Source organism: Parambassis ranga, chromosome 14 (assembly GCF_900634625.1).
Source record: "Parambassis ranga chromosome 14, fParRan2.1, whole genome shotgun sequence".
In the NCBI taxonomy this organism is placed as follows: domain Eukaryota; kingdom Metazoa; phylum Chordata; class Actinopteri; family Ambassidae; genus Parambassis; species Parambassis ranga.
The window spans coordinates 3,567,734-3,595,695 of record NC_041034.1 but is presented as its reverse complement, the minus strand read 5'-3'; the positions used below and the strand labels follow the sequence as shown (position 1 = coordinate 3,595,695).

Genomic DNA, 27,962 nt, shown 5'->3' with positions numbered 1-27,962 from the left:
ACAGAAACAGGGTAAGTTGCTCAAAAACAACATAAGAGGTGTTTTAATAAGAAGAATATGATCACAGACACCATATGTGTCAAAATGACGATGGAATTTTTCTTTCTGAAATCGCACCGTACATATATTATTTCATAGGACAACAAAGAAAACATACATGTACACAAAATTCTTAAAATATTTTAAATGTTTTTAGCCTGTTTTTATGTGAATTTTGCATGATTTGAAAGACAAACCATGCTTAAAATTCTGTAGTGTAAAATGATAAAATATGGGGGGTGGGGGGGGGGTCTCAGAAGTCCCCATTTTTCCTCCAGGGTCACCAATCTTTTAAGTCAGCCCCTGGTCTGAGTGAGCGAGCCAGCACTGTATGGCTGCATGTATATGTGCTGGAGGGAGGGCAGTGTCGCTCACCTTTCACTGCCATACTGTAACACAGCCGTTTGACATGAGACAGCCCCCTAGGTGTCTCACTTTCTCACTGTTTGTATGGGCTGGAGCGCAGCAGCGCCGGCTGCTCGTCTGGCTGGCTGGCTGGCTGGCTGACTGGCTGCGTTGACGTCAGCGCCGTGTTGATTTGCTAAGGCGAGAGAAGAAAGGAGTTAGTGCGTGTTGAGAGAGCGGGTACTGCGAACTGCCTTTACTATGCTGTAGCCCCAATCCCCCCTTCACTATACGGGAAATCAAAACGTGCAACTTAGGTGAGTACCAAATCCGGGCTAAATGCAGCTGCAGTTTCCCGGCGACAAGTGCCAGACCCGCTACTCTGCATGCGTCTACCACTGTTTTCTCTGTGTACTTTCATTCACCACATGGATGTTTTGATGCGTTTTAATAGCAGCCGGGGGATCGTTTTCTGCTTGTCCCCGTTCAACCTCACGCTGAAGTTAACAGCTTAACGCGACTTTGGCACGCAACTTGGACATTGCGCACCGGAGTTTTTGGCTGAAAACAAGTGTTTACCTGATTGCGCTGCAAGGTGTTGAAGTTTGCATTAACGCACGGTAGCCTATTGTAGAGATGTTAAGGTTGACGTAACCCCCCCATCTCTCGCACTCTCTCTCTCTCTCGGTGTGGTTAGTATTCTGGAGATCGCGGTGAGAGGACGTGAGGGTCTGGCTGTTACCAGACAACATATGACGCCTCGCTGCGTGTGACTTTAAATCGCGTTTTTTTTTGGTGGAAATTATGCAATTTTTATTTTTTAATTTTTTTTTTTTTAGACAGCGGCACTGTCTCCCGTCCTTGTGTCTCCAGACGCACCAGTGTGGCTTATTTAGCCGTGATGACATCACGATGAGGGGCTAGAGACGAGTGTTCCTAAAGCACCAAATAAAGCCCAGAATCCAGTCCAGCGTACAGTCACAGGCTGCAACTGATTGACAGGCAACTCTGTTTGATTGGTGCTGACCAATAGATTCGGCTCGCCGTAGCACGCGCAGCGAGGTGGGGGAAGTGGTAACAGATGCAAATGGCAAATTGATTTGTTATCGAGTCTGTCTGATCTCACTCTGTTCATCCTGTATATACGGCAGCGTTCTCTGGAGGCACAGGCTTCCCTAACTGTGTTCCATCCAAGTGTCCACCTGTGCGTGGATCACGCGTGTACCGGCTGCTGCTGCCTCTGCTGCCGCCGCCGCCGCCGCTGCTGCGTGTCTCGTGGATACTTTTTTTTTGAAAGCACGGCTCAGTGTCTGTGATCGTGCGTCCTCGGAGACGCTGCGCCGTTTTGCTCTCCCCACGCGCGCGTGTGTGTGTGTCAGTGTGGCTCGTGGTGTGGAATATTGATATTTATTCTTGTTGTGGCTGCCTCGTCAAGGCGCGCGCGCTGTGGCAGACAACTCGTGATCAGATTGATTATGCTGCCTTTTCTCTCAAGTCGGCCCTAATGTGGTTATTGTCAGCGATCTATATTAGACTCCAGTGGTGGGGAAGAAGAAAATCTCTCCCGGCTTTAATGTACTTTAATGTAGTGCGTGATGTTCTGCATAATGCATAAAGCTGTGTATAATTTGTCTGGCGCGGCTGGCCAATATTAACGCTGTCTAGACGCACGCAGCTCTGCATGTCCCTTCTTCTTCTTCTTCTTCTTCTTCTTCTTCTTTTTTTCCTTAAGATAACAGACAAAAGTCCCTAAACAGTAACTTTACATCGGGTCCCAGTGGAAGCCACAGCTTGGTTGATAACCCACAGAGCGCAACAAGCATTGATCAGTTACGGGGCCATAAATCGGAGCTATTGGCACACCTGTAATAAAGATAATGTCGGGTTTTTTTTTTTTTAGGCATGATGTGTGTTAACTGAGAGGCTCATTCGAGTAACCTGTGGTTTCATCATTACCCAGCTTCTGTATATAGATTTTTCTTCAAGACAAACCCTCACTGCAACAAATAGGTGCCAGTATGTTTTACTCTGATTTCTGAAGTGATGTCTGTGGATGAGTGTTATAGTTAGAATGATGATGATAGTTCTTCTTTTTTTTTTTGGTCTGTGTTTGCATTGATCTCAGGCACGGACGAAAGAAAACAAGTGGCAAATTTATCATTTAATTCCTTAGTTGGATAATTTGGCTCTTTAAAGATATAATTTCTGATTCCGAAGTGTTTGAAGATTTTTAAAATACATCAGGATAAAGGGAATTGATCATTTTTCATTAATCCTATATCTGATGGGTCATTAAATGGGCTCTTTCAGGATCTAGGTCAGTCTCATTCATTCATTCATTTAGAACATATTGTCTTAATTTCAGTGAAATAAATAAAGAAGCCGCTCCATTGCAGGAGTTAACAGGTTGCTATTGATTTAAAGTGCATGTAGTGGGGGGGGGGGGAGTGCTTATTTAATCTGAGCCTCTCTCCATTATATTAGTGTAGTATGCTGCAGATATGAGAAGGAGCAACATGTTGTCCTGTTAACAGCAGTCACAGAGACAATCGTTCATTCAGGGATTTTTCTACATTAGAGCCTGCATGAGAGCAGAGCGGAGTGTTTGGTGCGGCAGCGTTGTGTGCTTTTGCCTCATCCTGCTTTCCTTTCCACCCATTTTCTGGCCGCTGCTCTCTGCTCCTGTCTGTGATGAGAATACTGAGTAAGATGCTATTTAATTTCAGAAAGGCTGCTTGACGGTCTTTGTGAGCCAAGCAGCATGTGAAGGAAAAAAACAAAAAAACAACCCTCCACAATTCACACTTGTTTAACTGGTGTACATCCCCATCAGATAAGCAAATGAAGACGTCTTTTTAACATAACATATGTCGGACTGATTGGTATGCAGGATGAGACTGTTGGATGGTTCACAAATTGTCTCCCTTCAGAAATCTACAGTCAATACTCTCTCTCTCGCTGATTTTTAGAACAATGCCACAGCACAGTGAGTGTTTACCGTCCCTGCAGGGTGTTTGCAATTTGAGACTACAATTGCCATTTACAGAATAAATAATGATATACAGGGAATAAATTCATTTAGAAATTCACTGCATTTAAATTTAAATTCAAAGAACATTGAAGATGAAAATCTAAAATTTAAGTTGATGTATTTTTGTTTTTCTTCTTACATTTTTTTTCTTATTTTGTGTTTCCCATGCAGGTTTCATCTTGTTTACAAAGATAGCTAAAAACACTGCTGAGCGGGGAAGGCGAGCCTCATGAGTCGGCCTCGTGGATTGCAACGACATAATGGATTTAACTAAAATGGGTATGATCCAGCTCCAGAACCCCAACCACCCCACTGCCCTGCTGCAGAAGGCCAACCAGATGCGACTGGCTGGCACTCTGTGCGATGTAGTCATCATGGTCGACAGCCAAGAGTTTCACGCTCACCGGACTGTGCTAGCCTGCACCAGCAAAATGTTTGAGATCCTCTTCCACCGCAGCAGCCAGCACTATACCCTGGACTTTCTTTCACCAAAGACTTTTCAGCAGATATTGGAGTATGCTTACACTGCCACGCTCCAGGCCAAGGTGGAGGACTTGGATGACCTTCTGTATGCTGCAGAGATCCTGGAGATTGAGTACTTGGAAGAGCAATGCCTCAAGATCCTGGAAACCATCCAGTCCTCAGATGAGAATGACACAGAGGTCAATGCTAATGATGGCAGCACAGAAGAGGATGATGAGCGCAAAGGTCACAACGGAGCCAAAAACTCCAAAAAGCATTCCATGGAGAGTCCCTATCTGTCAGGTACCCAACAAGTCTCCGCCATGTCTGGCATGGTCGACCAGAGTCCCTCTGTCTCCACTTCCTTCGGCGTCTCAACCCTGAGTCCCACCAAAGCTGCTGTGGACAGTTTGATGAGTATTGGGCAGTCTCTGCTCCAGCAGGGCTTCGTTAGTGAGCACCTCATCCACGGCAACTCCCACCATCTGATGACTGAAATCAAGACTGAGACGATGCAAGTGGACACGGGTGGCAACGGCCACGAAAGCCCCCAGAACATGGAGTCCAGTGCCTCCAGCAACGGAGAGCGAAGTGGGGAGGACAGGAACCGAGATGGTCCCGGAACACCAACCCGGAGCAGTGTGATCACCAGTGCCCGCGAGCTGCACTACGTCCGCGATGATAGCATGGGCGACCCTCAAGCCGAAGTCAGCCAGATGGGGCTGGAAGCGATGGCCGGTATGACAGAGAAGCACCTGGCCTCGCTGTACTCCCTACCTATCAATCACAAATCAGATGCCATGATGTCCATGCCGGCATCCATGGCCTCCGCTCTCCCCATGTCTCCGGCCCTGGCTATGTCTATGGACTTCAGTGCCTACGGGGGACTCCTGCCCCAGAGCTTCATCCAGAGAGAGTTCTTCAGCAAGCTCGGGGAGCTGGCAGTGGGCATGAAACCAGACGGCAGGAACCAGCACGAACGTTGCAATGTTTGCGGTGCAGAGCTACCTGATAATGAAGCTGTGGAGCAGCACAGGTAAGCCAAGTTTTCTTTTCTTGTGCAGCTGCTCACTAAATGTCATGTCCTAGATATTTTCGGTCTTTATTGTTTTAATGTGCATCCGTTTTTGTGGTTTATTTATGTATTATTTGCACCATGTGGCTTCGGAGTGAGTAGAATAGAGGAAAGCAGGCTTAGTAAAGGCATCATTTTTTATGTCAGTGAATTTGCTCTCTCATAAAATAACCCATCCATCTGCACGTGACGTCCTCTTTGCAATCACACTCCTGTGGGGCAGACAGCTCAGACCCTGAGATTCACTTCTTCAGTAACTGCCAGGCCTGCACAGGTGACTGCCGAAGCAGTGCTGTCTTAACATTGTCCAAGACCATTAGTCACACCTTACAAGATGTGGGCGGCAGCTATCACACACACTTACCAAAGTGGAACCCCCTCATCCCGGGCCTGCCTCCCCTCCCCTTTTCCATAACTGCACAAGGGGGGCCCTTATTAGCTTGATAATTGGAGTAGACGGTCAGCTCAGGAAATGAGTGCTGAACCTGGGCTCTGAGACAAGGAGGTGGTTCTAGGACAGGGCAGCAGCAGTAAACCAGCACAGCGCTATTTTAGTCAGTTCATAAAAAAATAAATCTTTAGGCTTAAAGTGTTCTTCACTAAAAACACTTTCCTATCATGGTTTGGCCCTAAACCTTAAGCTGTTATATTTGGATTGGCCCTGAAAGAATGCCAGCACCTTGTAGAATGTTCTTGCGTCACTCCTATGTGGATTTTGCACAGTCAGTTTGTGTGTGTGTGTGTGTGTGTGTTTTCGTTCCTTTTTTTGACTGGAGGCCCTTTCTTACCTTGAAGGCCACCTTCCCATCCTGCAATGTTTGCTTAAATCAATAGGAATGCGCAGTGGTTAAAGTTCACTTGAGGATTTCAACCCCATCACCCGTCCCATCATTCATGAGCCAGTATCTGGCATGTGTGTCTGAGTGTTGAACTGGTTCAGTATGAGCTCTGTTGAGTTTCTAAATCTGTCTCAGTGTTGTCTTTAGGAAATCCTAAATATTACAGAGCAGCTTTTACTCTGGGGAGAGGTGTCCTTGTTTGCAACTGTGTCTTGTGGCAGTTAAATCTTTAAGTGTATACATTTGTGTGGTTGAAAATTCATTAAATAAAAAGAGGGATTTCTTCATGGGTTGAGGGTGGATTTTGAGCTCCTTACGTTCAATTCCTCCTAAGCAGGCGTTCACAAACAGCTTAACAATGTGCTGTAGCTTCTGTGCAAGTAATGTAGTCTCACACTGTTAATGGACAGGCTACACTAGTCTCTGCCTTGAGAAAAGTCTGCCATGTGAAATGGTTGCCTGTGTTTCAAGAGGAATTTCATCAATTCGCTCAAGCTGGGAAATCTTGTATCAAAGGAGATTTCCAAACCGTTTCATGCATTGATCTTCCCGCTTTGCCCCATAGCATACTAATGGGTTAATTTAGGCTGGTTGATACACCGACACGACACTGTTTAATATTGTATGTGGTGTCCTGACAGCCTGCTGAAGTGTAGAAATCAAACATTGCATCACGCACTGTCTGCTTTGCCGTCCGCACATGAAAGATCTGCAGCGCTACCCAGAGATGCTTGATAATTCAGACGGTCCTCGTGTCCTCACAAATTCCACTGTGGGTCATTTGATAACATATCAAGTCTTTTTTTTTCTTGTGTGTGTGTGTGTGTGTGCATACTGCCTGTCAAACTGTGCTGATTCTTTTGATGTGTATACTAGATGTTTTATTTCAGACAAGTGGAGTCGTGTTCCCTCTGACTAATTACACATCATTTCCCCGCAGCCACTGTGTCAGGGTCACCACTGCCTCTGCAACAAACACATAAAAAAGTTGGCAGAGTTCACTTGGTGCAGGCAGGTCAAGTCAAACATGAGTGTAATTGTTTCCAGATGTGGCACAGGTCAGTGGTGTGAGGTGTCTCTGTGTGCATGTGTGTGCGTCTATGTTCAAATGAATGCACCAGAAAGTACCCACTTCCTGTATAAATCTACTCTTTGCTCCCTTTCATTCCTCCGTGCCCTGGATTATATCATAAAATAACAGCACATTCAGACTGAATGCATCGCATGTTGGCTCCACAAGTGGTGTGTAAGAACACACTTATGGGTTTATGTGCTGATAAGATGTGATGCTGCCTTTGGAGTAAGGCTATTGAAACCCTTTTGTGTGGATCAGTCTAGCAGAAATTATTACATTGAAGAATCAAAAGCTGGTGCTTGAATGTCTTGTCAACATTTTTCTGATTAGATATCTTGTCAATCAAATCCAAATTTTGGGCTGAATATGTCTGAAAAATTTTTTGTGTGAAATGTATCTAAAAAAAAACAATGAAGCATGGTACTTCATAAGTGTCTGGTGTTCTGCAATCCCCTTCTGACCACAACAACTTCTTCCTCCAGCACGCCACCACATCACTTCCTCTCTGACAAGCCATTGATTTATTTCTTAAAGGAAGCCCAGGGTGAGCATTGTTGAAGCTTCAGGCCAACGGGATTACAGCAATATTTTAGTAACCCTTGCACTGAGAAAATAATCAACACGGGAAAGGCTTGAGTGATTATTGAGAAAATAAATGCATGATGCAAGGGGCTAATTCTGCAGACACGGGGTAAAAAGAAAAAAAAAAGAGAGAAAAAGAGAGACCCTCCTCTGATTGGTATTCCACACACAACATCCAATTCACAGGAACTAGCCTTGGGTTTATCTCTTTCACTTAATCGTCCATTCTCATGCAAATGATTGACCCTCGCTGTAATGTACATCACATAAGTGAAAAAAAGAGCCTATTTTAAAGGAGCTTTTCCAGCATATAGCCGTTAAACATTACAGATAACCATCAATGCTTTAACTCAGCCTTTCATAATACAGCCGTTTTTTTTTAACGCTCAGAGGGAGGGTGAATGAATGGGACGAGTCAATGAATTCCTCCCTCTCCTCGCTGTTTTTGCTCATGTTATTTTTATTATTGATGGTAGTATTGGGGTAGGGGGTGTGAGTGGTGGAAATAATCACCCCCACATTAGCCTCTGCACGCGTGCACCCTCGTGTTCATTACTTTTCACCCACACACACACACATATACACACACACATCCCCTTAGCAGCAGCAGCAGTGGCAGCAGCCGCCAGCGCTCACTCTTCCATTTCCTCTCCTTTTGTGGCAAAGGGGGACGGAGGGCGCTCTAATACCCCAGGCCCCAGGTGTTTAAACAGCGGGCCCAAGGCTCTTATCTGTGCATATCAGAGTGGGACAGATAACCCTTGGCACTCCTTCTTAGTAAACCAAGAGCAGATTGAGAGCAGATAGCGCTATATAGCGTTTGTTGCAGGTGATAACGATGTATGCACACACACGCGTATAACCTGCACTTTTAAGTCAGGCCATTGGAAGGTATGGAAGTTCTTTCCTTACACATTGACACTTGTGTGCTTTAACTACTATCAACCATTAACCACTATTTTATTTATTTTTTGGAGTATGTTCCCACTCGGGTTCAAATGGCTGCCACGATGACCATGAAGTGGTTCAAGATAGAGAGGAGCTGAAGTTTGCTAAATGCTTGCTTCAACATGATGTTAATTTCACTGATGTCTCAAGTGTCAGAATCTTGTGAATGAGTTACTTAAGTCCAAACAGACATTTTACTGCATGTTGGCTTGATTATGTCTCAATCTTTCACAATCAGCTGTGGTGGTTTTAACTTCCTCCTCCTCCTCCTCTCTCAGTTGCATCTAGACTCCACCCTATGCACCAAAATGTTAGTTTTGCTGTTTTTAAGAGTTTGGTGAGTGGTAGTTTTACCTCAGAAGCAGAAAAACAGATTTGTTTTTAACAGGTCATTCACTGGATGTTTTGTTAGCTGCCACCATCAACAGGTCCAACGGTGTGATGTTCAGCAAGGAACTTGGGCTGTGCGACACCAGAAATGATCATTTTAAGCCAAATTTTAGAGCTAAACCGGAATTGTCTGATATGTGTTCTTTTAGTATTCAGATGTTGTTCCTTTTGTGTGTGATGCTGTTAAAGGACTGACATCACAGTGAAGACCTCAGCTGTGTGGGGAATGCTTTAAATTGAACAGTGACAGAATAGAGGCACTGTGCCAAATATGCGGTTTGAAACTGCACATGTAAAAAGACGGTTGAATTCACTTAGACTGTTCTCTGAGAAATTGAGAATCAAGACCACTGCTTGCATAATTAGCTTAGCTAATATGTTGTCCATTTGTGGTGATGAAGCTGCTTTTAAACAGGAATAATGGAAAAAAACGAGTGTTTAACATGCACAAGAATTTCATACCAGAAATTATTTGCAAATTTCTAATGAGAATATTATCGATCCTTGTCAGTCAAACTTAGCAGCTGATTCCCAGCTATGCCAGGCATTTGTTCTTTTCACTTTCGAGAAGCCGTGATGGTTGTTGTTGTTGTTGAGAGATGATCTATTGTTCAGTGTAGTGTGTGCAGAATTCCCAGACAGCACTATATGCTGCTTGTTGACCACAGTTTAGGAGCCTAGTCTGCCTCAGGAAAAAAAAAAAAAAACATGTGCTGGCATTGGATGGATGGATATGTGTGATTGGAAGCAGTCATACAGCTTGTTTGCTTTATTGTCTGAGTCTTGCTGAGTGAATATTGTCACCTTTGATGTGAAATATAATAACTCAAACTAAAGCTAAAACAGCAGACGGGTTGTGAGTCTAACCTGTAAGACTGTGTGAGCATTTCCCTGCTTTCTGGAAGCAGCCTGGCAACAAAGCATCCATTACATGGCAGTGGATTACCCTCTATTTGAAATCACTCAGTGAGCTAAGTCTCCCCGGCTTGCACTCGGAGGTACAGTACATGTTGGTGTAATAATCCAATAGCACAAAAAGCCTCACTCAACGAAAACACCTCTCCAAGAAATACCTAAGCCACAGACAACAGCAGAGGGCTTATTCAAGTCTGGCTGCCACATCGTCTCTCTTTTTATCCTCACACAGGTGCCTTTTCTTTTTTTTTTTTTTTTTGCCCTTATTGGAGGTGCGGTGTTTGTTTATGCCCCTGAGGAACTGCCGCTTTGACCGGGCCCGCGGTGATAGCCACAGCCGAGGCAGCTGCTGGCTGAGGCCCAATTATAGACAGGCTTTAAAAGGCTCTGGTTGAACCGTAAAGATTTACACCGCCATCGCTCTGATCTCAGATCTGGGCTCTGTCCTCACTGTCAGGATAGGGAGATGTATCGATTAAAGACTTAACACAGGGGGCTACATCATGTGGAATGGACTGCACACACACACACACCTTAGTACAGATCAAGCATTTTATTGTCATGCCGTCTTACAATGTCATCAGGTGGCGGAGACGGAGAAGGAAATGAGATGCTTTTTTTTTGGGAGGACAAAAAAAAAGGAGAAGGGCATCACCGAGAGAGGGGGCAGGGTGGAGGGGGTTCTAATATCCAGGCAGTGGCTATGGCAATGGAGGCAGGCGATCTAATCAGCAGGCTGATTAGATCGCCTCCCTCCCTGAGATAAGAGTGGAGGGAGGTGCTTGTGCAATAAAAGTTAGCAGCTTGACTTGGTGCGACCAGCTGCCTCTGTGTGGCTAGCAGCGCTCGGCAGACGTGGCCTTTGCTGATGCGGTCTGGCATGGGCTGCTATGAAACAAACACATGGAGGCCCCTATCTTTTGTCCCTGTGGGGGCCTTGTGGTCTGGAGGGAGGGGTAAGGATAACATACTGTACTGGAAGTTGGCCTTGTGTGTGTCCATGCAAGCGTGCGGGATGTGTTTTTTTTTTTTTTGAGAGGCCAGGGAAGGGGGTTTAAGGGGAGTGCTAATTGCAGCTAGTTATCAGGTGACATGCAAATGTGTTATCGGCCTTAACTTCCTGATGTCTATCTCTAATCCCAGAAGCTGCTGTGTTTGTTGGCAGGGGAAACAGAGGCCGTGCCACCGCTTCTCTTTAAATACACAGTGCATGAATAGAATTTCCTAATTTTTGTAAATTTGAATGAAACCTAGCAGACCTCCACCTCTTTGCAGACTTTCTTTACTGTATTAAGGTCCATGCATCATTGTCAACTTTCCCATTAAAAAAGAAAAAGTCAATAGAATTAGAATGATCTGGCCTTAAAGCTCAGTGGGTTTTAGTTCTGGTTCATAGAGCCCTTCCTCTGTTCTCCTGGACCTCAACGCTCTGGGTTCTAATCCCATCGATATCCCATTAGCATCCCCTCTCCGGGTCCTCGCCACATGAAAGAAGATGTGTCGGTTCCCTCTCTCTGATTCTATCACTCTGGCAGACCATAGGGAGGGACGGCCACAATGAGTAAATGTGCTGGAGCCAAAGGGCCAACCCAAGTGTGCTCACAAATGTCCTGTGTGTGTGTGTGTATATATATATATATATATATATGTGTGTGTGTGTGTGTGTGTGTGTGTGTGTGTGTGTGAAAAAGCTGCCACTGCCACCTCGGAGGCCCCCCTAGCCTCCCTGGGAAGTATCAAACCAGAGCCCTTCGCGGCTTCCAGCGAGAGAGCTTCTAATTAGCCTCTTTGTTGCCACTTGAATGGTTTGCCAGAGATTGGCAAGGGGCCCCAATGGAGTGATACCAGCACGCTAAGAAGCTGGTCATAAAAATTACCCCCCATTCTCTCCATCGTCACCTGTCACAAAGGAGCTCTCAGGTAGGAAAATGAGGCCAAAGCAGCAGCGTGTAAGCTTGTTATCCTCTTCTTTACAGGCGGAGGGACCATGTTTGCTCAACAGGTGGATTTTGGGGCTCGTGTGAGCTACTGTTAAAATGTCAATGCGGCCTGAGTATGATTAAATGACCATTAGTGAACCACGTTTTTTATACCCTACAGAAAAGTGTGCACGGAAGTGATGCAAAAGTTGTAAATCGTGCACAGCTCAGGCTAAATGTTGCACAAAATGCACAAAAAAGTATGTTTGTTATAAAAATACACATTTTGAGGTGCTTGATGCAAACGCAAAATTTCATATCCCTCTGAATTTTTCCTAATATTTATGCGTTAGATTAAAACATCTATTGCATAGATGGAAAAAAAGGATTTAGCCGTTATGTCTTCTTTTATGCTATTGCAGTAGCTTTAAGGCTGTTGCTACATATTTTTTTTAGCAATAAATCCCATGTATTTTACATTTAAATCACTTTTAGTTGTATTTTCAAATATCATATGTGTGTCTGTTAGTTCAGTGTAGGCCCTAACAGGGTTAGGTTTCAATAGAAATCTTTTGTTACGTGAGATGATTGTGATTGTGTTATCACACGGCAACCTCTCTCCGACTGTCAGACCATTTAGATCTATACTTTTGGCGACTGACACGCTGCCTGGTGGAGCGCCGTGTGGCAGGAGTGCAATGAATGTCGAGGCGACTTGCAGCTTTAGCGCTGACCGACACGTTTTAAGCTCCGCTGTAATCCAGGAGGGATCAGTTGGGTAAATCATGGCATAAAGCTTAAAACCATAATTGATTTATGTATTTGCTGACCGAAGACGCCCAGAGAGATTACCAGAAGGAGAGAGAGCTGATGATGGATAGGGCCGACCCCCTCGCGCAGGCTGCATGCGAGGTGGGGGATGAATTCAGCTGAAGGGAGATTTGTCTGCTTGATGTGGAAGAATGTCTGAAAACAGTGTGAGTCTGAGAATAAATGCATTTGTCATTGCAGGGTTGTCCTGCATTTTAAAGGGCCGTTTCACCAAGTTTTAAGCCTATATTGAGATTAATCGAGCTCATGCTGGAAAAGTTTTTCAGCCAGATTTGATTGGCAGTGCAAATACTAAGGCCGGAGATTTTAAGCTGTGCTCCAGCCAAACTGTTAATATTTAAAGTAGAATAATCCATTATTTCACATTTTATTGCATCATTTACTATCCATACTTATCTGAAGAGATAAGATGGCTATTGACATTTTTTTTTTTAAAGGACATCAACACCTTAATTGGCATTTTAATTTCCAGATTGTACTGATGAGGCATCTGACAGTGAAAGTCATATCATTGGTCTGAGAGATTGTCCCGCTATAATCAGCACATGAATTTCCCCTCCTTGACACATTATGAATCCTCTCCTTCTTGTTTACTGCCTGACTGTCAGGCGTCTCCAAGGTCTTTCTTGACCGTTTCCAGATTGTTTTGTGTTTGTCTGTTTGTCCCTGGGCCCCCGAAAGGCGAGAGCGGGATAGTAAAAGAAAGAAAAGAGGGTGAAAAAAAAAAAAAAAAAAAAAGCCATTCCATTTCCTGGACTGATCACTGAAGCGGATGGCTCTGACATGTCATGACTCAAACAGCATCATTTCTGCCACTCCTGTCTCGCTGCTGACCTTACAAATGATGCTGTAGGCTCCAGCCATATGCCATTAAGCATGCTGTAAAACAGGATGGGGTTTTATCCCCTTTCATACGTGCAACAGTGCCCAGACACCTTCTGCAGCTTTCACTCTCTTCTCGCACCTTTCAGGAAAGGAAAAGCAGATTACAGCTGCACTTTTCTCTCTCATGGTTTTGTACATATATTCTTTTCCCCCCCTCTTCCTCTTCCTTCCCTGCCTGTGTTTTATTGCCTCCTGTATGTGTTGGTCTGAGGCAAGGTGCTGAAGCTTCCCTAACAGGTGTTTGGGTGCTTATCGCCCACGTCTGTGCCCTTATCTCTGGCCCTCAGCTTCCTGCATCCTCTCTCTTGCATGCCTCAGAGTGGGGATATATTTCACTTAGCCTCTGACCCGAAACCTTCCTCAGTATCTCTTTGGGTCTTTCTCCCTTCTTCGCTCTCCCTCTCTCTCTCCCTCTTCCTCATACACAAACAGACACACACCTAGAAGGGCTGGCTGACAGACAGGGCGAGGCTGTGAAGATATTTCATTAATAGCACCTAACCTGATTTTCCTTTTTTTACTCATAATGTATTTATTTTTATTTAATATTATATTACATTGATTAATGGTTTAGATTTTTAAACATTAGAACATTTGGGAAAATGCAGGTCACAAAACATCCCAGTAGTATAAATTTTGCTTGATCAGTTCTGCATTAAAGTTCACTACATACTCTAATGGTTGTTATTGACATAAAAAAGCAGTTGAATTACAGTGGAAACGTCTCGGTGGCTTCAGCACACAATGAGCTGTGATGGTGTTTGCACTCGTGAGTTTGATCCAGCATTTTGTCAGAGTGATTGGTCTCAGGCTTTAGCCCCACCTCCACATTCCCTCTACCCTTCCCTGCTCACACAGGGACAAAGGCTAAAGTGTCTGTAGGATGGGTTTGTGATGGTGGTTTGGAGGGGGTTGACCCCCTCCAAGGACCTGACAGGGGCCCTTCTTTTTTTTTTTTTTTTTTTTTTTTTTTAACCCCCCTCTTAATCCCCATTCTGAGTGGGCACAGAGGGGAGAGAGCCCACAGACTAACACCCATGAGAGAGTCTATTGTGAGCGCCAGGCTCTGTTACAGTAGGATGGATGCAGGGGTCTCAGGCCCAGATAAACGCTGGGGTCAGCCAGGCCCCCCGTTATTTACAGTAGGTCCTTTCATTGGCCGAATGAAACAGGAGCTTGCGGTAGAGGTGGAGGTGGTGGTGGTGGGGCTTCAGGGGAACGACCACTGTTTGTGCTCAGCCAGGCCTCCACTATAGGTCAAAGAGCACGGGGGTGGGGCCACAGGGGTTACAGACCTGACTTTTGTCTGTGTGTTGGGGGAGTTGCTGCTTCATAAGGGGAGAAGAAAAGGTGTTGGGGGTGGGAGGGGTGGATGGTCTACAGAGAGAAAAGGCGGCAAGGGTGACTTTTACACACACACTTTTCTGTGATGTGACATAACTGGAGGATGTGTGTATTTGTTGCAGAGCAGAAAAAAACTTTGAATTTTATACAGTTTGGCCATGAATGACCCTACACAATACACCTAATAATGCAAAATCAAAGGTGTTTACATGAAACAATGGTGTATTGATTATTTTTCTTGAACCACAAACACTGGAATCTTATCTAAAGCTGATTGGTGAATAAAGTTTTCACAATCGATGCACCATAGTTTTACTTAAGTGCAGGTTTAGGCAACTAAAAACGAAAGGGAGAATTTAACGTGATTAGTTCGGAAGCATTTTGCGTTATTGTAATTTTTTTAAAATTCAGCTACTTTAAAAAGCGCTCTGCTTTCCTGTGGTATTGCTTCTGAACTGGTCAGGTCACCAACGTCACTGCACCTTCCAGCACAAAGAGCAGTGTTACAGCAGCACTGTAAGAACACAATAGGTGTTTTTTTTGTCATTTTTTTTTTCCAGGGTGTCGCTCAGAAAAGTGAAAATTCAACACCCATCACAAATGACTGCATGCTTGCTTCAATTGTCCTGCTGTGACTCGGTGACCTACATAAGCACAGCACAAAACTTGACCTGCTATAGAAGCTAAAGAAACATGGCCACCGAAAGAAAAAAAACTTGCTGTAACCTGAAGCTTCTGATTCAGTTCGTGTCATTTTCATTCTCACGTGACATTGAGTACTCTCTAAAACCCTGATGGTCACAGCAAGACCCCCCCTCTGCTCTCAAATAGTTCCAGTCAAGTACATTTATTAACCTTAATCCGTCGCGATCCGTTACCAACCCAATTCCTATTTGCTGTCTTTCATTAAGAAGTGGGAAGTTGCCAGGGGAGAAAGCGCGAGAAAGTGAACTGGTACCATCTGCCATAAGACTCGAACGTAATCTTGCCCTAATCTTAGTGTCAACCTTCCATACCGTGAGACGAGGACGGAGGGGAAAGCCAAGCAGGGGACGTACAATAAGGACAGCAGTCTCTCAGGCATTCATTTGCCGGAACAGATTTAGTTATTTTTACATGGACAAAGATGGGAGGGGTTAGAGGTCAGCAAGCGAGAACTTTACAGATGAAGTGGGGGGTGCGTAGGAGTTTTATCTGACCCCCCACCTCTCACCCCTATTGTCCTGAAAGAACACAAAGGGTTCTGTCAAACTCTAGTGGTCAGCGCTTCGGCCAAGCAGCAGCAGCAGAGGGTTTGAATCTGGCCGAAGTAGCCACCAATGACCAATCAGGAGACAAAGACAAAAGACAACTGTTTGTCTCTCCAAAGAGCGGGAAAGAACTGAGATTATGTTCAGGGCTGTAGTGACAGATTCATATTTTACATCAGCCACAGCAACACAACAAATATATTAACCCCCCTACAAACATCCATAAAAGCACCAGTAACATGAGCACAACATGTTCTTTGTAGAATATTTTAGAGGGGTGTTTTAGGATTGATGATGTTGTAAAAGTTAGGGTAAAAAGTGCATTATTTATTTATTTTTCAGCCATGTTTTATTTTATCGTCATGAATTAATATGTAGAAATTATATTCTGCCTCTGTTTTGTGTACTTTTAAGACTTAGTAATATTCTCGGCGGCAGCAGCTCGGTTGTACGTCAGCAGCTCCTTCCCTCATTCATCTCATCCGCGCCGACTTCCATTAAAAATGCCAACGTCCTTCCTCCCGACATTTTTCACCGAGACCGAGCGAGAAATGCAAAAAAAAAAAAAAAAAAAAAAACAAGTGAAAAATATCCAGGATCAGAAGGCAGAATGGCAGCGTGAAAAGGGCTTCCCGGCTTCGCTCCGTCCTCTGCTTATGTCTTGCTTTCTGTCCTCTAAATACCCTTGACATATTATGGAGGAGATGAAAAGCAGCAGGGAGATGTGGGTGAGTGTCAAGGTACAATGTAGGCCAAGAGCGCAGAGCTGAGAGGACGCTGATTTGGTTTCCGTCGCTGTTGTGATGTTTACGTTGAATATTTCCCGGAGAGAACGAAACCTTTGCTTTAGAAGCTTTTCAGATGGGAAGTTTGATGGCTGAAACACCATTAGACATATGAATGTGGGCTGCAATTTGCATTTTCGTCATTTGGAAAATACTTTAGTTTACTTTAATTGTATAACTGTGTACAGCATATAGTTAATATTTTGTAAACAAAGTGCCAGTGTGCTGGAATTTCCTTTAAAATTTCAAGCACAGCATCTTCTGCACTTAAATGCAGCATCTTTTTTTTAGCATTAATATTCATATATTGAATAAGGGAGGCACTTTTTTATTGATAAACATACTAATATACCACTGAAATAAGGTTCCTAGTGCACCAAACATCCTGTCGGGTTATCCATTGTGTTGCTGTGTAGCTGTCATTAGGGAGAAGCATCATTAACTCCTTCATTACTGGTAATATATAAACCTGATCAGAGTTTATTGACAAACTTTCTGAGATATTATTGGTGGTGACAAGTAGAAACTGTAACGGCTGTCCGGTTTGTTGCGATGGCCTTTGTCATGGCGGCTGGGCCTGGACAAGCACTCAGAGGTCAGTGGACATGGTACAGCTTTCACATGGCCCTGAGGTCCTGACCCCCACCTTTGTTGGCCATATTCACCCCCCCCCCCTCCTCCCATCAAGGACCGAAGCCCTTTGAGCCGAGCCCTCAACCCCCCGCAGAGCGCGCCCCTTCAGCACATTAATAGTGGCACTGGAACTAATTGCCCAACCTTAGATGTGCTTGAGACCCAGATTGCCTCAGCTGCCAGTGCGGCACAAACCCCCCAACACTCCACCCCAAACAGAAGAAAACCTTCAAAAGAAGAATCGCAAAATTGCTGGTTTCTCTGCCCAGTCCTTTGGTAAAACACGGCTCTTCTCTTCAAAGGGCTTCCTTTATTTCTTTGTGTTACTGTAAATGTGCATCTATTCAAGCTTGTTTTGAAAACATCACCCACCCTTCTTGCGCCGCGCTCTCAATTTTTGTCTCGCCATTCACTGTGATGGCTTGGTTTCGCTTTTTATTCCTGCGAGAGGACTGACAAGTACTCACCACGTACCTCGCGCCTTGGCGAGACCTTCCCACACATGCCATCCACCGCCATTTTGTTGCTAACCCCGTCAGGTACGATAAAGCGCCAAATCACCCTTTTGTATTCGGCACATGTATCGGTAATCCTTTCTCATCGTTCTAAAATATTTTCTTTTCGACGTGCGCTTTGAACTGTGAATTGCAGTACTGGTGTAAAGTGGTGTCTAGCACCAGACTGTTGCTGTTCACACTGTCACGTCTGCCGTCTCCACTGCTGCAGTCGGCGTCACCCGAGTTCAAAGAGACACTGAAAGAGAGGGAAGCAGTCTGAGAGGTGTTTTATGATTTTATTGGGCCAGAGGAAGCATTGTTGGGAAGGTGTTGGACCGTTCGCTCTGCTCTATCTCTCGTAATGTCACTACAGGTCTGCTTGTCTATTCACATCACACTTAGTGGCATATAAACGTGTGCGTTTCTTCATTATCCCACCTTAATTTTATTGCGGCATTGGAAAGAGAATGTGATCCCTCAGACGGGATTAAGTCAAGTTCAAAGTTCAGACTACTGTAACTTATTTATATCTAACTAAGAATGCCGCTTTGCCTTACCAGGTGTGTTTTCTTTTTCCTGAAGGGAGATGCAGATACACACATTTATTTTCATCAGATTTTAGCTGTGAGTGACACAAGTAATAATTATCTCTCAAGAAGTACACAAGTAATATTGGGATTCAAGTTAACACATTGATATTAATCCTCGTGGGATTGTTTTTATTAAATCTAATAATATTTCTTAGCTCAGTTTTTTTTTCAGCCTTTCTGTACCAAAGTAAATTATCCAGTTTTATAAAAAGTTTTATAATAATAACTTGCAATTTTTATATTTAAAAATATTAGCTAAATCACAAAAAGAATCATTTAGGGTGATTGATTCATTGCAGTTGTTCTAGATTATGATTATGATCAGGATTATCTGCTTGTTTGACCCTCGATTTTGTAATTTAAGGGTTTTTTTATTGCTTTGGCATACACACCAATTTGTTGTCTGCTTTGCTATTAGCTTCTAAGGCACCGCTTGAAGTAGTCAGAAGTCACTGAACTAGAAAAAACTAGAAGAAATAGTTTTTAATAGATCAAACTACTAATATATTGATTCTGAGCCAAGTCACTGACAGTGTTTGCTACCTAAATATCCACTGTGAAGTACAGATGTTATTTGAGTACCTTGTTTACCAGTGCACATTCTTTCAGCTGCATATTTTGCATATTTAACATTAACAGTGGATCCACCTAGACCTAAGGCTATGGTACAGGTCAGATAATACCTACACCCCACCCCACCCCACCCTCCACCCACACACACACACAACTTATGGAGCTGTTGTAGCAGTGAAAGTTCTTTTTAAGTGTTAGAAAATCTCCCATTACATGTGCTGTCTTTATAAAAGTTGTCAGCAGCCGTGGAAAAAAGTGGTCATGTTTTTATTAGGGGAGGGGGGTCCTTTAATGAAATCAGTTAGATCTTGATGGTGCTAGTGAAAATACACAGGAGTGGGAGAGAATGCAGAGTTTACAGGGTTTTTGTTTCCACTTTCCCCTTTATTCAGCAATGAACTGTTGAATATTAACCCCTTTCATAAATATTTGGACTAATGCCTTTTGTTTTATTAGTGGTTTGGTTTATGCTCATGGTTTAAAGGTTTTTTGAATTAGTAGTGGAGTTTTTTAAGGTAGACGTTAAAGATGGTTGCATGTTTACAGGCCAGAATCAAACCCTTAGAAAAGCCCTTAAAACACCAAAATATGTTAAATAGACTGTAGCTTTCTTTTTATCTGCACAAGCTAAAGAAACACACTTGAAATGAGCAGCACATTGCAGTGACAGTGAAAATGACACATAAAAGAGTCGTGACTCCGAAATATAGGTACTTCATGGGCATAATGTCTGATTAGGTGTGACCCTAAGGCTCCGGCCATCATGTAAAGTGCGACTCGTCACTGGGACTTAAACTGACTGAATTCTTTGAGGCTCTGTACAGAGATACTAGCAGCTTCTTTCACAAGAAGTAATGCTCCGGCTTTTAAAAGAAGATCTTCACTGTATGCTTTGACTGAGCCAAGCTATGGCTCCTTTTGATTAAATAAATAGCTCAAATTCCTGACTGCTCAATATCACTTAAATGCCAAATCTTTTCATCTATTCAGAGTTTGTCATTCCATGTATTCATGTGGCTTCATATCACCATTATATGGCTTATAGTGTTTTGATTTAAAACACTAACTGCACAGCAAACCAGCATGTTGAGGGGCAGGGAGCAGACAAAAAGAGTGTGTCCATATTATAAGACCTCCAGCCAGACACATTTCTCCCTGAAACACTCAAACCCTTTCTGCTTTTCTAGGACAGCATCTGCCCACTGAGACTCTTCAGCTCTACCTGCTCTTTATGAAATATGGCATGTCATACTTCAGTCTCCATGTTCACATGCTGCCAAATAATCCATCACAGGACAAATATCTTCTTCGTCCTCTTTTTAAATAAACTCCACTGCAGCAGCAGCAGCAGCAGCAGCAGCAGCGTGTCTGTCGGCCAGTCTGATAATCCTCCATGGAAATGTAGCCGCTGACAGATGTGTGCATGGCTATCAAGAATTACAGCTGTGATAAGAAAGAATGAACTTTATCCTCTTGTAGCAACAATACAGTGGTGGAGCTCTGCGCTGTTATTATATGGTAAATATCCTGGACATGATGTGCCAGCTCTAATCCTGTGACGGTGCACTTCAAATCTCCTTTCGCTGCTGATGTGGACATCTTTTGTTCTCGGTCGGTGTTGTGACGTACGGGAAAATGTGCTGTCATTCACTTCTGTTTGACTTGTTGCTCGGCCTTTTCTGCATGGAAATAGTAGCTGCTCACATGTCCTTCCTGGTAATGATGTGCAGATGAGGAGCATAAAGTTGGATTGATTGGCAGGGCAATCAAGGAACCTATAGGTGTCCGTTCTTATCAATCTGATGTGCTTCATACTTGGCCATTTTGCCTCAAATGCAGCCACAACTGCCTGATTCTAAAAAAAAAAAAAAAAAAAAAAATGTTTCTAAAACAGGCACTGCAGGCTTGGAGCCACCATTAGCCTTTGTCTGTGACCGTGTTTATAGATGGATGATCAATTACATGATCTGTGATGTGTGGTTTTGTCATCTTGGCAGTACCTGAATCCACCTAATCCCCAGCTAATCCAAAAAATGAGCAAAGAGTCGGTGAATAAATGAAGCTGCGATGGGCGGGTGAGGCCTAAATAGACAGCACTATCCACCTGTCTCTTAAATTTCACAAATTATGCATAGCTTTTAGCCTAATTACAACATGGAGGTCTATGCTTCTGGAGCTTTGGGAGCCAGCCTCCAGTGGCCATTTGAGGAACTGCAGCTTTTGCCACACGGTGACAGAATAGCAGTAAGCTATAGAAAATGACGCTGTTACTGTCCTGATTTCATCAAAGTGTATCCTTTTAACAGAAAAACTTATATGATTGACATTTTTTTGGAGATTGCAGATTTTGGCGCTTCTGTATCAGGTGCTACAAATCAAGATATTTTAGCAGTGGAGTTTGTTCTTTGTTTCATTAAATAAACAAGCCCACATGATGCTCCGCCGCTGCTGTGTGACAGCATTCACACAGTGTGAAAGTGTGAGTATCTAATTTTACGTTAATCGCGCCATTAGCAGCTGATTCGCTCCGTTGTCTGAGAGGTTGTCTTATTTACACTGTGCAGAGGTTATAAATACTGTAGATGATGTACTTCCAAACAGTCACACAAGTATTTGTGTAGTGTTTATTCGAATGCTTGAACTTGTGTGTATTTATAAGGGAGTAGGTTTAATTTGTTAAAAAAAAACACTAATGTTAAATTTAATGTTTAAGCCAAGACACCTGGCTTACACTGCTGACCGAGAAGAGGGTAAGATCACCACTCATGCCATCAGAAAAGAAAAACATCATACAAAAATAAAATAAATAGTCAGAAGCTGCTTTAAATGTTGTGAGAAGAGCTCTCAAGTGCGTGGGACAGAATAATGACCTTGCAAGAAGTCATTCTTTCTGAAGGGGAGTGCACATTCAGTGAAGTCCTCCTGTGTTAACATTGAGCATGCTACACTTGTTTTGGTCCTTATTTCCTTTTCATAAGAAAAGGCATTCTTTTATCAGCTTAAAGTGTATCCAACTTAAAGTGCCAAGGCTCAGGCTCATCATGTGATCCTGCAGATCCTACTGTCTGTCAAATAGAAGCGTGGGTCGCAAACACTGATAATCAATATTTTGGTATTTTGGTCTGGACACTACAGTGTGAGTAATCAGTATTGATTATATGTAATGATACATCAATTCACAGTTACCTGATAGCTAGTTGTGTCCTTGTTGTGTCTTGTCTTGTCTTGCACGATGCCATGACTGAAATATGTCTAACAACCTTTAGCTGTATAACGGACTGTTGCTATGTTGCAGTCCTAGTCCCTAGTCAGGGGCACATCAATCTGACTTTTTTAGTTCCTTTGCTGTTACCATACTGCATCCAGCTAACGTTTTAGCCGGCTCTATGTGTTTGTTGTGAGCCCCGACTTCTGGCACGCTGCTAAAGCCTGACGTAGTATGGACTGCAAACACAAAAATGAAGTGAAGTGAATGGACCACCCTCTTTATCCCATACCCAATCTAGATATTTAGTTATATTCAGATCAGTGCATCCCTACTCCAAGTGTTCTACTCCGTTGCATTCAGAGTTCCCCACTAATACAACCCATGTGCGTGTTGGCATGGTTAGCTGCAGTGTGAGACACAAAACTGAAAGAAACTGGAAACTTTGTCATTACTAACTTACTTTCTGCAGCACTGTCTATTGGTTTAATGTCTCAGAGAAAGATCAACAACTTCGGTCAGCAGTGTAGTAATGGTATTATTTTTTCACACCATTTTTTTCTGACCCTGCTGCTGTGTCTCTGTGGCAATTAGTGTTTTTTGAGGCAGGTAGCAGTGACTCAGTGTGTTGTGTTTTGTGAACAGCGACCAATTTTTTCCCGTTGACATGCAGGGGGAAAAAAAATGAGAAAAAAAAAATCTTAGTCCAGAGTTAAGGGCATTCATCCATACAGTTTATGAACTCATTTAATTAATTCATCTGCAGCTGTGCTCATTTGCAGTTTTACTACGAATCTGGCTACAAAAACAAATTTGGTGACAGTTGCATTGTTTTCTCAAAGTTTGCATCACTGCTATTAGATGTTGCTTAAAAAAAATGTTTGGAGCTCTTTTCCAAAATAAAATACAGCCTAAAGTTAAAAATGTTTCTTGATGAATAACAATAAATATTTGATCAAAGAATGAGACTAATAATCTCACCAGGCATTAATAAGAACTCAAAACGAGGAACTAATGAGATCAGCTCTTCACATCTCACTGTCTCTATTTAAAACAACCAGGCCACTGATTCTTCCAGAAGAAAAAAAAAAACAAAAAAAAAACAAATATGAGAGCAGAGCAGCAGCTAAGGAGAGCAAACAGGGCCTCAGTGACTCATGTGCATGGCTGAGAACATCCCTTTTCCAGCCCCCGCCTGCGGTTTTGGAGATCATTTGGCCATGCCACCGTGTCACTGTCACCGTCTAATCTCATTGGTAAGCCCCAGGCATGCCACACTGTCCTGGCTGCCCACATCTGAACAAACACCCTCAGAGAGAAAGACACCAACCTTTCAGTGAGGTGACAGGGGAATGATGAGCGAGGGAGGGAAGCGTTAGCAAAAAAAGGGGGGGGGGAAATATACAGTGCAGTCGCAAGCACCTGTCTTGATACTCATCTCAGTGTAAGAACAGAATCCTCTGTCCGCCTACAAGCGATACCAGTGAGTGGCTTTAGGCGATAGCAGCGCTGCACTGCAAAACAGAGCCTGTCTGGATTCATCATATAGCAGGAGCTTTACGTCAATGTGCACTTCAAAGTTAGGAAACAAGTTGACATGAGACATGATAAAGGGGAATTGCCCTAGTGAAATGTGGAATTAGTCATTTATATACTGTAGTACTAAACCTGTGTGTTAATCAACACAGTTTTATTTTAATTGAAAAATATGATCAGTATTGTTTCTATTTATATTTATATTCAAAGAATAGTGCCCAGGAGCCAATTTGTTGTTGATATTTTGTCCTAAAATAAAGATTAAGAGTCCAAAAATATTTAAAAGGAAAAACTAAATAAAGTCTAATTGAAGATTTTGCTGCCTTGAACTAATAAAAATGCAGTAGCTCCTCCACACTAAAGCATAATATTTGTTTAAACGTTCCCACAAATGACCAATAATAAATTACATATCATGCATATTGTAAATTGTCTCGTCTCTTCTCAGTGGTTTGTTTGTTAGTAAAACCTTAGTAAAAGCTTTTAAGCTCACAATGCTAACAGGCAGGAGTCACCAAGTTCAGCTTGCTAGGTAGCACTTTGACCAACAAGCACTGACCAAGGTTTAATTTTCCACAGCATTAATGTGGCCTGAGATGCGAGAAGAGGTTTGAAAACGATAGTTTCTTCTTTTTCACGTCCACGTATCAGCTCTGTGATTCTTAATGAACCAATTAAGGTGTTCAGATGTGTTCTCTCATTGTGTGTCCCCTATTTTGCCACAAAGCTAATTAAAAATGGCGTGTTTTGTCTGACACGGCCAGTGCCAGTCACAGAGCTGACTTTGTTTGGAGGACCGGGATGTTGCCAACAGGAATGGCTCCAGCAGAGACTATTGAAAAGAAGGCTCATTTCCACGCTTCAAAATAACACCAGGGAACAATCAAGGTCGTGTTTATTAAAACACATCAGAGAGGTGGACTCCCCGCCAAAAGCCCTGCTCAGCCAAATGCAACACCCGCTCTGTGATCACAGAAAGAAAAATGCATCCGGCATCATTTTAATAAAATGATAAGGTGGCTGGATCCACATGGCCACGCTGGGCCGTTTGTTTTTACAGCCTTTTTTGGGGACTGTTCAGAGTTAATCCTCTTTTGTAATCAATTCCTTTTTGTATCGCTTTCAATAATAAGGCAGACTGGTCCACAGAAGAAACATCTGACAAAGAAAGGTCTGAGTGTGTGACTGTGTGTGTGACTGTGTGTGCCGCTACTTCCCTCAACAATAACACGGGTATGCGTTATTTAAACTTATTCAGCATCTGGTGAAATGAGCGCAGACCTCAAAAAGAGGAAGTGATAGTGACATGGAGGAAGAGGAGCTGCTTCCACCTCTGGAATCACTCACATGAGTTCTGTTTTATTCTTAGCACGAGCACTTTGAACATCATCAAGTTTACCCGAGTGCGCTGGGCAGCTGTGAGGGAGTCATCCTTGAAAATAATCAAGATTGAATGTTCATTTTTTTTTTATTATTAGCAGAATTTGAGAACATTTCTATGGGTTTAGTTTAAACTTTCAGATATATAATCCCTTAAATAGTCTTAAATTGTGGATTTAAGTTGTCGTGCCGTCTTCCATACTGATATTCCGGTTGCTAAAGGGCCTTTTCTTAAGGATCATTTTTGCCTCAGGTTTTATAGGAAACATGAGGAGAAACTGTGAGTGTTCGGAAGCTGAAGCCTCTCCTCAGTCCAGGGTGTGACTACTTTGAGTGACAGGAATTAGCTTTTCACTTCCTTGACTGCTCATCGGCCTCAGCTCCACTCGCTCCCTCCCTCTTTGCCTGTATTTGGAGTTTAGGTGGACTGTGATGCCTCCAACATTGCGACAGTTGGATCCTCCTACAGAGACTCAAAACAGCTCTTTAGATGTCACAGATGCCCAACTTTGAAATCCTTATACGACCACAGAAGCGGAGCATAGCCACAGAAAATCTGCTTCTTATTCGCTTTAAACATTCCTTTTTATTGCAAGAAGTGACAGTCTAAAACATAATTGAACTGATTCATTTGCCTCTCCTGGTAATTAAAACATGACTGATTCAATTATATAAAAAAACACACACACACTAAAGATCAGTATGAAATAGTGGCTCAGCTTGTATCTAATCAAATAAGTGGCGACTTTATAAATCAAGCACATTAATCTGAGCACTTAAGCTCTATCTTTGTTTTTACTCTCAGAGACTTATTACCTGCAAACAGTGATTATATAAACAACAGAAGATTCTGGATTTAAAGAACCTTCGGGTGAAGCTAACCCACTGTCGTTCCAAGCAGCTCCCTGCAGAGAAACATCTCCCATCCAATCTGCACAAAATTCCTTATTTTGGAGGTTTTGCTCATTTACACTCGATTTAATCGAGTATCTACAAAACTATTATTAAAAATATTTTTTGAATGAGTAGCTTTTACATCTGTAAGTCTTCAGAATCAGAATCGCAAATGAGCTGCGGCTCCATTAATGGTCTAAGGTTGGATTGATTAGACAGACCTGCCTGGATGACCTCTAATACGACAACGGGAGGGGCGACAGGTTTGAATGGCCAACTAGCCAAAACAGGTCCTAAATGAGACGTCGTCACCACCTGTCCCCTCTGCAGCCTCGTCTCTGCTTGTCATGTTAGAGCTGGAAATAAACTCACCCTGAGCTGACACGCAAAATTTTTACGACTGCGCTCATCACATAAACACACACACACACACACACACCACAGCAACTTCCTTCAGCCGTCGATTGACAAGTGTAGAATGGATGCCTTTGCTGATGCCATTGTCTCGCTGTTAAGCTTTGCACCGTTTCCCTCTTGGACAAAGGTCATTCATCATGACAGCATAAAGCTCTGGCCATTAGCGGTTGATGAATGACCTGGCCTACCGGTCAAGCCTTGACCTCCCTCCTCCTTGCTGGGGTAATCTACTCCTTTTCTCAAGTCAAACTTTGAAAAGTGTCCTGCCTGTTGTGGTCGGTTGAGTTGTAAGATTCCAGTTGGTCAGGCTTTACTGTATCTATTTGCCCAGTGGCTGGTATTAGTCTCTCACACACACGCACACACACGCACACACACATACACACACACACACAGTAATACACACACAGGATGCTTTCAGTTCTTATCTCTGCTGCTTTTAGGACAGCTGTTGAGTGCAAGGAGCTGACCTCTGACCCCTACCGCCACTAGGCTCCTTCCCTCCCACCACCACCAGTATAACCAGCACAACAACCCCCCACCCCTCTATAAATTCCTTCCCCTTGCAGCAATGCAGCACTTTGTTGTCTGTCTGGTGTTTGTCCAAATAAGAGTTTTGAAACATCCTGACATTCCTTAGTGCTAACAGCACTAATCCTGCCTGCACAACACTTAGACTTGTTTGATTGAATGAAGATTCTCCTGCCACTGTCTTTTTGTGTACATTCTTTAGCCACACCACATGTACAAAGTTGCCGTCAGCCATTCACATCTTGCATACATTTATTTTATCCACCCCCTTTCTGTCTGTCTGTCTGTGTGTATGTGTGTGTCTGAGACATTTGTATGTGGCTGAGGGTCTTTTAAGGTCATGCTCAGGACTTTTCATTTGTGCATTTGTCTCCAACCACATTAAAACCATTTGCTCTGCACTGAGGTGGGGGGAGGCTTTGGTTTCCACCTAGAAGGCACTACTGCCTTCAACATAAGGAACTTCCATAACACACACACACAGATTACTGAACTGTACAGCAAACGTGCCAGTGTTCATTGATGTCAGAAAGTGTTAAAATAAACACTCCCAGAGCTTAGAAGCACTTGTTAACACTGGAAGTTTGGGTCAGGAAAGCAATTATACTTCGTCCTGGCAAAAGGACAATTCAAGGCAGGAGGGAAGAGGCTATTACAGTAAAAATGTAAATCCAGTGAGTTATGTTTGAAGTTATTTGCTTAAAAAAATTACATGTACTTGTGCTCCATTTTTAGAAGTAAAAAAAGGGAAACAAGGCGATCAGGTAGTAAAAAAAAACAGTTAATATTTTCCTGCAAAAGTGGAAATATTAACAAAAAATGTCCGTATTTTTGTAAAAGTTTAACCATAATGATAAAGAAGTGCAAAAAGGTACAGTGCAAAAAACTAACTAGTTTAACTAGTAAGTAACAAAGTAACCAAAATGCTGGATAAATAATTGAAAGAGCAACAAAACTCAATCATCAATCAATCATTTTTGTTTTTTACCTT

The 27,962-nt window shown here is 43.1% G+C and overlaps 1 protein-coding gene across 3 annotated transcripts in view; it reads left to right on the top strand.

Annotated features, from left to right (window-relative positions):
* The first annotated feature begins 550 nt into the window (after positions 1-550).
* zbtb16a (zinc finger and BTB domain containing 16a) overlaps positions 551-27,962 on the top strand; it is a 124,015-nt gene continuing 96,603 nt past the window's right edge. Inside the window, exons 1-2 of one of the 3 annotated variants that reach the window (XM_028420741.1) lie at positions 551-701; positions 3,587-4,913. In XM_028420741.1, the coding sequence (XP_028276542.1) occupies positions 3,676-4,913 (1,238 nt within the window). In that variant the 5' untranslated portion in view covers positions 551-701; positions 3,587-3,675. Of the gene's footprint in view, positions 702-1,262; positions 1,447-2,283; positions 2,395-3,586; positions 4,914-27,962 lie in introns of those variants that run through there. The other 2 variants (XM_028420742.1, XM_028420743.1) reach the window with 2 other exon arrangements.